General features: G+C 41.2%; 1 protein-coding gene across 1 annotated transcript in view; it reads left to right on the plus strand.

Moving 5' to 3' along the window:
* The window catches only part of PLPPR1 (phospholipid phosphatase related 1), a 118,675-nt gene extending 108,601 nt beyond the window's left edge, over positions 1-10,074 (plus strand). Inside the window, exons 6-7 of the mRNA XM_046655405.1 lie at positions 3,605-3,736; positions 9,025-10,074. Of these exons, the coding sequence (XP_046511361.1) occupies positions 3,605-3,736; positions 9,025-9,057 (165 nt within the window). The 3' untranslated portion in view covers positions 9,058-10,074. The remainder of the gene's footprint in view (positions 1-3,604; positions 3,737-9,024) is intronic.
* Positions 10,075-14,968: the final 4,894 nt, after the last annotated feature.

Genomic DNA, 14,968 nt, shown 5'->3' on the forward strand with positions numbered 1-14,968 from the left:
CCCAAGCAATTCGGCTCTGGCCCAGACTTGCATGTCCCACCCAGAAATATGAAAACCCTCAGCTAAGTGCACCCAGACCTTATAGAAGGCCTCTCTTTTTATCTGAACAGGGCTCTCGGGCATCTTATTTCCACAAGTTGTTTCTCAACCATGTATAATGTTCTTCCTCGAGAAGAGTTTTGGTTAACATAGTTTTCTCCATATCTTTACACTTCTGATGATGCTTTCGTTCCTCAAATAGGTGGGGGCCTGGCCACCTTCTCAACTAGGAGATCCCTTAATCTGAGTTGAACGGAAAGAGAAAAAGTTAATTTTTATTGTTTTTTGTATTGTTTTTATTTTTTCACAGTTTTACTGAGGTATGAAAGGCATACAATAAATGGCACATAAGGTGTACAGTTTGATCAATTTTGACATGCAGATGCATCCTTCTCTCTCACCTTTCCCTTCCCTTCATTCCAAAGCCACCCACTGACCTTCTTTCCATCACTCTATATTAGTTTGTCTTTTCTAGGATTTCATATAAATGAAATCATTTTTTTTCTGGCATCTTCCACTCAGCATAATTATTTTGAGATTCACTCATTTTGTAGCATGTTTCAATAATTCATTCCTTTTGCTTGCTGTGTAGTGTTTCATCAAATGGGCATACCATCAAGGTGCAGGTTTTTAATTATCTTCAAGGATTTAAAATACAGCCAGAAAGAATTACAGTAAATCACCAGGCCTGGAGATTCATGTATTGCACATGAAATTAATCCCCTAATAATATTCAGCAAGCTTCCCCTGGGAGACAGAAGCCGTCACAATCTAGGCATCCCTCCTCCCATTCTGCCCTTTCTGGTCCAGAGCACCCATTACAACTGGCATCACACACAGATGGATTTCACAGTCCTATGACCAACTTCTTTTTGTCCTATCCCTCCTTCTGGCCCTCCCCAACACAAAATCCACATATGCCTCTCCCTACCTCTAACTCAGAGTTTCCCAACTTTTTTACTTGCTAAGATGTACACGGAGAATGCTCGCATTTACTCAGAACACTAATTGGCAAGCTTCACTCTAATTCAAAATTATTTTTCATGGATCCAGGCTTTGTTTCTAGAGGGAAAGATGAAGGACTTAAATGCAAATTCTCTGGGTGAAGCTGCAGGAAAGTGGTGCTAAGGTGATCTTGAGATTTATTATCTCGTAAGGGATATTTTCCTAAAATTGCTGTTTAAAAGGAGGAAAGAATACAGGTGACTTCAGGAGAAGAGAGGGTTTTCAAAGAGAGATCAGTGGTACATAAATGATGGTTGGGGCTCAAAGAAGAGCCAAACAATTTTGCTGTCCATCCATCCTGGAGCCAGCCACCCCAAGCCCTAGAGAAAGAGCAGTGCTGACTGTCCCGAGCAGTCTCATGGGATGAAATCTGTGCTGTCCTCTCTTTGCTGAGGCCCATATCCAAATTCTGGTTTAACATTAAACTTGTTTTCTCTCAGTAACTTGCAGCCCTGTTTCCTACCACTCAGTTGCTGTTTGGTCTGTTATTGCCTTCCCAGGGGATGGCAAATGTCAAAATTTGTTTTCCATAAATGATCTTTATGTAAGACCCAGTCCTGCTATTGAATCACTCTGGCAGGAGACAGTCCACACTGTCTCCCACTGTGTCTGCATGTGCACATGAACACACCTCACATTCGCACACACTAAGCTGGGGAATGGGAGGGGAAGGATGTCTTGGAAGAGACTGGCAGCATTCCAAAGCAGAGACTTGGAGAGCAGACAGAGAACAGAGCAATGTCTGAGAATGGGTGTATACTTGTGGCACATGTTCATTATCGCTTTATTTCTGTTTCCTATGAAGATGAAAGTGAGAGGAAGTTTGTAGTTGAGCAATTACTACATGCCCTGCACTTTGTCCACACCAAATCATGTGCTTCTAGGACAACCCTAACAATATTCTTGTCCTCATTTTATGGATGAGGAAAGTGAGTCTCGATGATAAGTAACTTGCCCAATGGCCACCCAACCAGTAAGCCACGAATCTGACCAGGGTCGCTCCAACTCCAGAACTCCTGTGCCCTCTACTCCCATTCCCTGAATGGAGGAAGTTTAAGAGAGCTGGAGAGGGGCCAGCCCAGTGGCTCAGTGGTTAAGTGAGCACATTCCACTTCGGCGGCCCGGGGTTTCCCAGTTATGATCTCAGGTGCGGACGTGGCACTGCTTGGCAAGCCATGCTGTGGCAGGCGTCCCACATATAAAGTGGAGGAAGATGGGCATGGATGTTAGCTCAGGGCCAGTCTTCCTCAGCAAAAAGAGGAGGATTGGCAGCAGATGTTAGCTCAGGGCTAATCTTCCTCAAAAAAAAAAAAAATCAAGAAAAAATAATCAAGAAGAAACATGTCTTTGGGCCGGCCCAGTGGCACAGTGGTTAAGTGCGCACGTTCCGCTTTGGCAGCCCCAGGTTCGCCGGTTTGGATCCTGGGTGTGGACATGACACCACTTGGCACGCCATGCTGTGGTAGGCGCCCCACATATAAAGTGGAGGAAGATGAGCATGGATGTTAGCTCAGGGCCAGTCTTCCTCAGCAAAAAGAGAAGGATTGGCAGCAGATGTTAGCTCAGGGCTGATCTTCCTAAAAAAAAATAAAAAAGAGAGAGAGAGAGCTGGAGAGTGAGGTGGAGGAAAGCCAGGTAGAGAATGTTTATGTAAATATTCTGCAGGGTTTGAAGAGTCACAGGAAAGATTCACAGGTCTGGATCTGGAAACAAAGATACAGAACAATGGAAGAGAGAGAATGGAAAGGGAGATAAACTCTACGTGGGCAAAAGAAGCAGAGAAGATGGTAAAAACAGACTCAGTTATGAAAGGACCTCAGTAGGAAAGAAAGAAAAGTGAGTTACAATTTATAGGGAAAGCTTTTTAATGGACACACACACAAAAAAATGTGCCGCTAACGAATTATTTAATCTCAAGCAAATAGTAGTCACATAATTTAAGGAAGATCACCTTAGGTAGGAGTTAAAGACTAGCTAACATTGACTGAGTATTTGCTATAGGTTTGGCACTTGTTAAGAGGCAAAGTATTATAGTGGTGTAATTTAGGGGCTGTGGCATTTAAATCTCTGTGTGACTTTGGGCAAGATATCTAAGCTCTCTGTGCCTCCTTATCTAAGCTGGAGATGATCACCTCCCTTGTAGGGTTGTTGGGTGGATTAAATGAAATAAGATAAAACCCTCAGGACAGTGCCAGATAGGTGGCGGCCCTCAATAAATGTGAGCTGTTATTATGAGGTGGTTTACATTCATTGTGTCTTTTATTCATTATAAATGCAAGGTAGGTATTATTATCCCCATTTTACAGGACACAGGCTCAGGGGGTGGATTGATTATCACTGGCCATCTGGTGATCAAACAGGTGCTTCCTCAGCACTTAGAATGGGCTCAGCAGACACCCTTGGTGACGTTCCAGGTATTTCCATGGTCCCTAACCGCTGGCTCAAAGGAAAAAAGTCACTATGGTGGGGATGTTCTAGGGGAAAGGCCTGCCAGCCTCAGAGATGGCCAGGCATTGATGGCTGCAGTCTGACCTCAGTCTTTTTTCCCCTCATCCTGCAGGGAATGTGTGTGGTCCACAACTTTAAAGGAACACAAGGATCTCCTTCCAAACCCAAGCCCGAGGACCCCCGTGGAGTACCCCTCATGGCTTTCCCAAGGATAGAAAGCCCTCTGGAAACCTTAAGTGCACAGGTATAGTAAAGCGGTTTTAGCAAGTCAAACGCACAGGCTCAAGGCCTGTGATCTTGGGAGGTCAACGAATGCATTCCTCTACTGGAAGCACGAAACTGCTGAATCCACTCAGCGTCAAGAAAAGTCTGATGTGAGGTCCCTCAAGAACGTCACAGCTTCCCTCGAGTAGTCCTGCATTCATTCTAGGGCTTGGCAATCATGAATCCTCAGGAAGTTCTTAGTATTAACTTAAACCCCAGCTGCTTCAACATACCTTGACATCTAGGGTAATACCACGTTTATGAAATTTGGACCAATCATGTGGGAAGCCAATTGATTTAGTAACTAGGACAATACTTGGAAAGAAAAAGGTTTTGTTGCATCCAGTGAAAGATGTAAAGTGGAAGTACATTAAAGAGGTTATTAACTCAGTGTGTTTTGGGAGCTGTTTTGATGACAGCTATTAAAAATTCAATGCAACAATACCTCATGATCACGTATTTACACGGGGACGTTGCTTCATGCCAGGGATACAGAAAATAATCAGCCACACTGTCCTTGCCCTCAGAGAACTCAGAGATGATCAGGAACAGTGGATATCAATGAGTAATTATAATAGGATGTGCTAAATCAGAGGGCCACCAAGCACGGTATGAATGCAAATGAAGAAAAAAATCTATTCTGTCTGAGAAGACAGGAAAGCCATGGAGAAGACTTGCCAGCTGAAAGGAGCCCAAAAGATGGTATTAAGCACTTAGTTTGCCTCGGACAGTTGCTAGGTGCTTTACAAATATATTCTTATTTGAACAAAAACCATATTGAATCGATAGTAAATTCCCATTTCACAGATAAAGATAGGTACGAAGGTAGCCATGTTAAATTGCCCGAGGCCACCCATAGCTAGCATGGGTGAGAACTGGGATGAGTGTTTCTTTAAGACAGAGAAAGGGCTAACTAATAAAAAACCAGGGTTTTTATTATCATGCCACTTTTTTCAGGTAGCTGAGTCCTGCTAAGTGTTTATTTTCTGTAACAGTCTGTTTATCTTGAAATTTTGTTTGTATTTGGCATTTCCTTACTAAACTGTTTTAATAGATGGTGCAAGGAGAAAGCAATCACCTCCCAGTGGAATTATCATGTACTTCATACCAGTATATTATAAAATATTTCTCATTATTTAAAGATTACTAACTGCCAGGCATCTCTCTGAGATAGACTATTTCTTTTCACGTTTAATGAAGTCTTTCTAATTTCATTAATGAACCAGAAAACAAAAAATAAAGCTGTTTTCATCTTGGGAGAAATATTTAGGGCTCTCCATTTAAGCCAGCACCAAGTATGTTTCTATTTGTTTGTTTTCCCTTAACCTGTATTAAGGTGAAAACTTTGACTTGGTTTAATTAGAAATAACCTCTTGAAGAATTGATTACTGGTTTACTTATATATAGCCTATTGATGCAGCTTGAATGACAAATTAGCTAAATAATGACACTTTGTAATGAAATTGTAAACTAGGCTCTCCCTAGTTTTTCTTCCCTAATTATGTTTCTGTACCACGTGAAGCCAGAGTGGTTCCCTCTAATTTTGTGGAGAAGCAACTGAGACAAGGGTGAATTTAAAAAGCGAACTGAAATATTTGCTGAGTTTCACAGACGTGTCAGTTTCTGTGTCCTTATAAATGCTGTCCATTTTGCCCTAAGAATATTCCTTTCCACCCCATCTTTCTGCCCAGCACTGCTCAAGCATTGCCCTCTGTGTGAAGCCTTCTCCAGACTTCTCTCTCTCTTCTCCCTCAGGGTGATTAATGGTTGACTAGGCCAAGAGATGTCCAGACCATGTTTTGGGTGATTCCACTTGAAAAATGAAATGCCAAACAGAGTTTCAAAAACTGCTGTTCACAAAATAGATAAAGAATTCTTTAAAAATATATATTAATTCATTGTTCACTACAGGCAATAGTTAAACTTCTTTCAAATCCATTGATGTATCTTTGTTTCCATGTGTGTCATCTCATCTGGATACAATTTGAGGCCTTTCTTGAATACCAGGCTTGGGCCACTCGTGTGATTGCCCCTCAAAATTAATGCCAATAGTGTCCTCTCATATCTGCCTCCCCCAAGGACTTGGAGATCTTTGAGGATCTAGACCTTATGAATCATGTCTTAGTCACTCTCTATATTGCCTGGCATCCACTAGATGTGAAATAAATGTTTAATGGGTGGATAGATGCAGCCCAGAACCCGAACCTGAACTGGACACTTTAGTCAAAACCAAGAACCTAAAATCAAAGCATCGACACTATCTAAACCTCCATGAAAAATAGAAATTTATGCGAAACGATGAACAGGACTTCTGTAGGCCAATGAAAATGAAGCTACAGGAAGCTGGATGGAAAGTGTTGCCTCTCAAGTGATGTCTTCCATCCCAGTTGTGGAAGAGTCAAGAAGCCAAACATCTGCTTTTAGTATCAAATGTTTCCATATGGATAGTTACGAAGATATACCTTTATTTGTTGGTCAATAAAAGAAAATGGTCATTTATTGCAAGTCATCACATTCAATCCTCATAATAATCCTGGAATTGGCATTATTATCCTATTTTATAGATGAAGTAAGCAAGGCACAGAGAGTTTAAGTAACATGCCCAAGGTCACCCAGTGGAAATTAAAACACAGGCCCATCTAATTCTAAAGGCTCTGCTTGCTCTACTACGCCACACGGCCTGAGATTTCATTCAAGGGAAATTCCTTTTTGAAATCTGCAACTCTCAGCATTGAATATGGACTATGGAGGAGAGTGTGTTTGAACTGAACTGCACCGAACTGGTGAGTGTGAACTGAGCTACAGCTCTTCCAAGATAAACGTGGCCTGTGTCTTCCCCTGCAGGCAGGAGCTGCCTGTGTAACTCCAACAGCCAGGGTTTCTGTTAGAAGCTGCTCCTTTGTAATTTCTAGGATAGAAGCATCTTCCCAGGAAGAGGACCTTTTGGGATCTGGGAGAAGATATGACCCTCTCTTCAGAGCACACATTCACCCATGGGAGATCCATCCCACTGTTCAAAATACCTCGGAGAGAAGACTGTCTGGATGCGGAAGGTCCCCAGTCCCCTCCTTGCCTTTCTCCTGAGATGTTCTTTCTCCTTCACCACGTGGAGCCCCCAGAGCTACTGTGCTCTTTCTTCCTCTCTGAAACTTCAGCTCAGATTTGAGTGTTTGCCTCCCATGATTCCCCTTAGTATGGTTGATTGAGACAGAGTGCGTTTTCTAAAATCTTTCCCAAGTACTAAGAGAAACCAAAAAGTAAATAATTATAGAATCCAAACAAAACAAAAATGGTCAAGTTTCCATAGCATTATTTTGTGCTCCTCTGGCATTATTGTGATCTCGTAGAGACCGCCTTCTAGATTCCACAGCCCTTGTGATCCTAAAGAGACGAGCTTCAAGCTCTCCGCGTTCTGCATCCCCACCTCACAGTCACCTGAGCAACCAAGCTGAGCGCTGAACATGGGTGTCCTTGTTGAACACAGTTTATGTTAACAAAGAGTTAAGTTAGAGATGAAACAATTAACTCACTCCGGGTGCGGTACAAAGTCTCCCTATGTCTTGGATGGGAGGAAAGAAGACGTTTTTTTTCTTTAACAGAAATAAAGAAGAATCCAGTCTCTGCTGAGACCTAGATGCCTGGAACCTGACTCCAGGAGATTCTGATTCAGCAATTCTGTGGTGAAAAAAATTATATTTAAGAAAATATTCCCAGAGGAATTCTAATGGCTCCCTTGATTCAAAACTAGTGCTATTATAGGTTTCATATTATAAATAGGAAAAAAGACTTGGAAAGTTAAAGAAATCTGCCCCAAATCACCCACTTAGCTAACTTAGCGTGTTGAGTTACTTTGTTTTTACCACCAACTCTCAAATGGGATCTTATAAACATATAAATGACTGAAGTATTGATGAAAAAAATCTTCAGAAAGCGTATTGTAAGAATAAAAACATAAAAAGGAAAGTTATTTTTCACATTATGGCAAGAAATGCATCAAACCTTGATTTTCACAAATATGGCGGGTGAAAGTACCTTGACAAATACCAAATACTCAGTTTCTAAAATGTGTAGTTGAGAGTAGCTCTCAAGAAAATAACATAAATCTCTAGTGTGCTAAAAAACAAACTGGAGTCAGGAAACCCACAATAATCAGTTAGATCTAAAGCCACAGTTTCTTAAGGTGATTTGCCAATTCCATGGACTGGGGGTTTTAAGATGAAACAAAAGAGAGAAATCCTTGGGCCTGTAAAAGATGGGGGTTATATATACAAGTTACATAGACAAAAGAGGTAGGGGTTATGTAAACAAGCCATATAAACAACATTTGATAGAATCACAAAGAAAAATGGACAAAGCTGCAATCATAGTAAGAGATTTTAAGACATTTCTCTTTGTAATTAATAAGGAAAGTATAGTAAAGATATCGATGATTAATAAGGTTGATCTAATGTGCATTGTATGTACTCCTCCTCAAAGTATATGAAAATAGACGTGCCACAGGACTGTAAAAGCAAGTCTCCAGAAATTTTAAGAGATCTATATCACACAGACCACATTCTCTAAAAAACAATTTAAAGATACCTAAAAACAAAAAACCCTACTCCTTTTAATATTTGGAAATGTTGTACTCCCTTCTATGTAACTCATGACTCAAAGAATAAATCATATGGAAAATTTTCAGAAATTAAAGCTTCAACATTAAAAAAGATGTATGATATAGCTATAGTTACTTTGAGATCCTTCGATGTTTATATTAGAAAATAGTTGAGGGACTGACCAGTGGCGCAGCGGTTAAGTGCACATGTTCCACTTTAGCTGCCCAGGGTTCACCGGTTCGGATCCAGGGTGCGGACATGGCACCACTTGGTATGCCATGCTGTGGTAGGCGTCCCACATAAAAAGTATAGGAAGATGGGCATGGATGTTAGCTCAGGGCCAGTCTTCCTCAGCGTAATGAGGAGGATTGGCAGCAGTTAGCTCATGGCTAATCTTCCTCAAAAAAGAAAAAATAGTTGAGTAAGTATAATGTAAGACAGAGTTATATAGTGAACAAGTTTAGATGAAGAAAGGATCTGATTTTGGTTGAAAAATCTGGGAAGATTTAATAGAAGAGGTAGCAATTGGAGAGGCCTTGGAAGAGCATACCAGGGAGAGGGAACAGCCTGTGCAAACTCGAGGAGAGAAGAATACAGGGGATATTCAGGGAAGAATGAGGGTGTGCATGAGTTAATCAACCAAACCTAAGATTTTATCTGCTTGTGTTTGCAGAATCACTCTGCCTCCATGACCGAAGTTACCTGAGACCGCTGACGTGTCACGAGATGTTTTTTTTTTAATCACCTTCCAATTCAATACTTCAAGACACAGTTACGCGATGTCAAACTGTGAAGACAAGTATTATGTTTATCTAGTTAGAGGCTAATGTTTTGTACATTTTTGTATGAGGAAGTGATGTAGCTTGCTCTGATTTTTTTTTTTTGTCAGCTTTAATATATTTATGCCAGAATTTTAAACCAACAAAATTTTCTTCTTGTTCAAGTGTGCATTGAAGAACCACATTTATTCAATGGTTGAAGTTGTTTTGTGATATTTGTACACAAACCTTCTTTTCTTGGTTTTATAGACACGGAAATAAAATTAATATAACAACTCATTTGAACCTTTTATTACCACAGTTTCTGCCTCCTCCAGAATTTTTGAATTTTAATTGAAGTTAACTTTTGAGTTGCAGGGAGGAGAATGTTGGTTAATGGTAAATCTCAAAATCAATTGTGCAGAAAGAAATAATTACTTTCAAAAAGAACTGTGTGTTTTGATCTCTTAACATGTTATTGCATTCTAAGTTAAAGTAATTTATTAATGAAGTCACCTAGTGACACAAACAATTGGCAGAGAATCCTGGATTTGAGGGGTGTTGGGATTATATGATTCTTTCTGAGATCAGGGCCTCGCCCATCTAAGAAACTTCAGATCTTTCTGGAATTATGTCCTTGGACAAGCAGCTGACACTGCGGCCTTCTTTCCAAAAAGTAGCCAGCACCAGCCTCCCATGTCAACTCAACAGTTTTGTATATCATATTGTATGGACTTTATATGAAAATGAATATTTTACAGTTTGCACAGTATTATTTTACAGAAAGGCTATCAGAGCATCTACACCCTAGAGCCCCAGAGCAACAGCTTGACTTTGTGGCTTTTAATTGTTCTAGAATTTTAACTGCATCTCATTTTTCTAGCATGGTAATAACTAATGTGTAAGTCCTCAGAGAGAAGGAGCGCCCTTGTCTGTACCGATCAGAATGTTTTCCTGACACTTCCATGTTGGCTCTTCTTAGCTTTTTTTGTACATATTTTTTTTCTAAAGAGAAGAAAAAAAGTTATCACAAAATGTATTCTGGCTCATGTCCTTTGTTTACGTTTCATCCACGGGGCAAAGGTATTTGGAGAGTCACAATGAAGTGACCTCAATAAATGTTTATACTTTTCAGTTGCATGCCTGCTGAGATAAATCCTGGAGGCATGACAGATCATCATTTCTTGAGAGAGAGAGTGTGTGGGTGGGTGTGTTTAAGCAAAATAAAAGAATTCTTGAAATTATTTTAATGAAGGGACTGAGAGCTCAATTTTATTTCAATGTTCATGATAAGACATTCTGAAAAATGCTGGAAGGCTATATTGATTTTACATTACCCATTTCCCATCACAACGAGAGTCCATTTAAATGTCTGACTACCAGATGTATTTCCAAGAACACAAGTCAAGTTGATGAAGTGTTATCCTTCCACACTTCTTTCCCCTTTTGATCTGGAAGGGCCTATCAGAAGTGACCCAAAAGCTCTGGCCACAGACCCCAATTTCCTGGCCTTGGGTTTGGGGGCTATTGGTACATGACTGAGTCCTCCTCCACGGGACACCACACTGGGGCACTCGGAGCTAAGGGGGATCTCTGGGCTCACATCCCTGGGATCACTGAGCCAGTCTGATCTTTCCATTCTGCCATGGCAACCTGAGTGTTGCCCCTTTTAGACCCACGTCTCTTCACAGGCCTCACATTGACCTTTCCAGCCTGCCGTTTGAGATTCATTTCTTAGGGCTCAGGACCTTCCCACATGGGTCTCCTACCAAGGACAAAGCCCTCTGTCTAAATAGGACGAGCGGTCACGATAGCCTCGGAGAGGATGAATTCTGCAATGAGCTTTTCTTCTTTTTAAGGAAAGCCCAGAGAAGCCTAAGAAATCTGACTCACTGTGAGAGGAACAAAAGAACAGCTCATAAAGTGTACTGACATAAGGAACCTCAGGAGACTGTGAGCCCCGGAGGATGCCGATGACATCTTTCATGGCTTTGATTCTGCGCCCAGGACAGGGCCTGTCACAGAGCAAACAATTAGTTAAAGTTTGTCAGATCAATGGATTCCAGGCTTTCTCCTAATTTGGCTGAAGGAGACTGCGATTCATTTGGAAATAAAGAGAATTTGAACGGGGCCTGAAGGTAGCTGTTTAGAGATGGAGACGGTAAGGGTGAGAAAGCTGCACACATCAGTTATGAACATGTGAGGCCTCTCGGGAGGTTCCAAACATCTCCCCCTAGGGCTGTGATAGACAGAAGGGCTGTACACTGCGTATCCGAATCAGAGAACACAAACAGGCGTAATCCCATCCTCAGAAGGAGAGGGAGGGGCTACCATTGGGATGATTTAAAGAGCAGAATAGCAGGAGTAGCATTTCCATTTCAAAAAATTGGCCTGATTTCCCTATTGTCTGCAGCTCCCAGAACCTCTCAAGAGCGTTAAATATCTTGGAGGCAGACACATCGGCTACCAGATTGCCCTAGTTTGTTTTAAGAAGTAGGAACTATTAACACTATTATACTGTTCCTGCCCTGCTAATTCAAGATGAGCACTAGACCTAGTCTATCATTTGCCAGCATCCCCTGACTACCATGGGAACTTTGTAGTGAACACCCAACCTCTTGCTTGCATCTTAGTTCTTGATCCAGATGTCCAAGATGAATTGATACATTCATTCCTTCAATGAGTACTTAATGAGCTCTAAAATCATGCTAAGAACTGGCAATATGCAACAAAATAAATTGACCTACTTCTTACCCACATGAAACTTAGAGTCAAGTGGAAGAAAAGGAAAACAACTACAAAAAAATTAATATATAATTAGTGCTTTAGAGGGAGACCTGATTTAGAGAGAGCAAGATAAAGTATTATCAAGAAAGGCTTCTTTAAAGAAGTGACATATACATTAGAATGATTAGGAGGTGACTAGACAGAAAGCAGAGAAAAGTATATGAGGCCAAGGGAACAGCTTGTGCAAAGGTCCTGGGGCAGGAAAGAGCTTTACACATGTGAAGGCCAGAATGGCTGGATCCCAGTGAGAGACACTTGATGATTCTGTAGAGCATGTTGGAGACTTTGGAGGCCTTCTTACGGATGTCGGAATTTATCCTAAAGTGACAGGAAGCCCTTGATAAGCAGGAGAATGGCATAATCAGATTTGTGTTTTTAATAGATCCTTCTAGGCTACTTCTGTGTGTACCATAGGTTAAAAGGAATCAAGAGTAGAAGTGAGATTATCAGTTAAGAGGCTACTCTGTTGGGCAAAACATGATTATGATTTGCACGAGGGTACTGGCAGAAATGAGAGAGAGTGGATTGGAAGGATATACACAATAGCTAGGAGTAGGCTCAACAGGGTTTGAAGCTCGATGGGATGATAGTTTTCAGTAACACTTTCTTCCTAAGGAAACTTTTCCAAATCTAACATCTCTGCTCACAGGAGCCTGGTGATGGATGAAAAGCTGGAAAAAAAAGAAATTGAGTTTGACTCTACTCTCCAGCCCTCTGATCCCTGTGGAGCTCAGGTAACTCCACTTGCACCTCTGACATTAGAAAGACTCTGGTGCCTTTGTCCTCAGCCTGGCTTGTTCATTTTGGTATCCTGTGTGTCAGCATCTGTAAAAGATCACACTCTGTGGCCTTCTCATGAAACCGAGTAAATCTGTGTGAAGGGTGGAGAGTAGGGTGAGGCTGACGCTCTTTTCCTCGAAGGCCATCTCTTGAAAGGAAAAGTGGGCTTACTTTGCCCTGTTAACTTTAGTGGAACATCCATCAATTGATCTCAAATACTTTGGAACGGAGTACGGCTGTTCTTTTGGGATAATGATGTTTAATGTTATTACATAAAGTCATATCTCCACTGCATTGTCCTGGAAAGCAATTTTTTTTCAATTTCAAGTAATGTTCTGCAGTACTTCAGAATTGAGTAAATCCAGGCTCACTAGAGTCATATAGACTCATTATACATAATTCTGTACAAAATATTTATGTCCTCTTCTCATTCTCCCTCTTTATAGCCAACAGAGTTTCTGCCTTTGCAGGGACCACATGGTCAGGTGCATTCTCATCTGGGCATTTCTTCTATCCTGTTCTTCAGCAGCTGCAGGGGTGAGGGTGAGGACAGGCAGGTGCGCCTCCACCCCAGCTGCCCGTTGTCTGGTGAAGCTCGATTCTGGTTCGGGTCTTGGGTCCCATGAGGTCCACATACAGAGCTAATTGACTAAATACTCACCAGAGTTAATGGAATTAAGTCTCCATTGGAGGAGTTTTGAGATATTTGAACACCATGAAAATAGACTTTTGTACTTTTGGTACAATCAGTCATACCAAGACCCACTGGCTATGTGTTAAGGAACCTCACACTGCCTGTTGAAGTCACTGATTCTGGTGAACATGTACCAGCTCTACCACCATAACTTTTGCCTCATTGGTATGATGTTGGAGTCTATTCAAAATACGCCCTTATTAAAGGATAAAGCTAACTGGCCCTGATATGTGTTCTTATAGGATTCTTAGCAATATATCCCTTCACCAGACTTATTCCTTCTCATTATCCTAGTATCTTTGATCTAGGAACTTCGAAAGAAAAAAATCACTTACTTTGAGATGCAGTTCAAATGCTGTATCCTTTGTGGGGCTTTCCCTGGATACCGAGGACAGAATTGTTACCACCACCACCTGTATTTCCATAGCTTTTCTAGTAACTTTACCACAACCAAGGGGAGGAGGATGTCAGGGCAAGGAGGATAGAGTCTCTGATGCTACCTCATTCCTCAGGCAGGATTCTCAGGATGGAAGCCACCACACGCCAGGTCTGGACCTCTTCCTTGCTGGCTTGAAGCCAGGCTCTGAGTTCCTCAAAGAGGACCCATTCCTTTGTGATGGCCTCTTGATTATTGAAGCTAGCAGGATAAAAAACTTAACCCATTTCTCTGCCTAAATATTTTCTAAAACCAATATAAACTTACTAGGGAGCCTCTCTATGCCAGTGAGTACAGAGAAAAAATAAATCAACTTACCAATGAAGTGTGATTTCATCTCTTGCAGTTAAACCAGTCTCTTTAGGGTAAAATCAGTCCCTTTTGGAGACATTAGTTGTTTCCTTATCTTGACATTATTTTTGTAACAAAACCACCCCCAAGGCAAATAGATAGAAATGGGGGTAAAAATGAAGCAAGAAAATGCAAAGAGAAAAGCATGTAAATACATTTTGCATTTGAAAATATTTCTCTATCACACCATGAATAAACTAAAAACAGTTTATTAATTAATTGATGGTGGAAACATCACTCTCTAGTATCCAGAATTTGACATCCCTTACCCATACCCCGTCTTGTAATCAGGATGTCTAGAAAACCATTTCATTAGTTAAAATGTTGCTTGGTGAGCATGAAATCCCAACAAAAAAAAGTCAAATAGTGTAAATGGATATTTCAATGAGCCTGGGAAAAGCCTGCTATGTGGCCCTGGTCCCACGGCCAAGATGACTTTTCGGTGGTTGACTCCACTAGATTTGCTCCACTGGAGGGCTTTCTTCTTCCTTTGCCCCAGTTTTTCTCATTCAGGGCAGTGCTGGACGTTCCCCCAACCTTTCTCGCTGAGGCCAGAATGTAGCTCTGCTTGGTCTGATTTTTCTTTCTTTACATGTAGTAATAGCAATTAAAGTATTTCAGGGCCCTGTGACTTTGGACTAAGAGAAGGTCTTTCACCATTATGTGTTGAGCTAATCAAATTGAAAAATTATAAGGACCCTTACCACATCCAACCTCAGTTATAGAGGAGGCCATAATGTAACAGACAAGAGACGACCGAATTATTTCATCCCTTGCTCCTGCAGTGTGGGTGGATACTGCTGTCAGGTGG

Source organism: Equus quagga, chromosome 1, assembly GCF_021613505.1.
Source record: "Equus quagga isolate Etosha38 chromosome 1, UCLA_HA_Equagga_1.0, whole genome shotgun sequence".
Taxonomy (NCBI): Eukaryota; Metazoa; Chordata; class Mammalia; order Perissodactyla; family Equidae; genus Equus; species Equus quagga.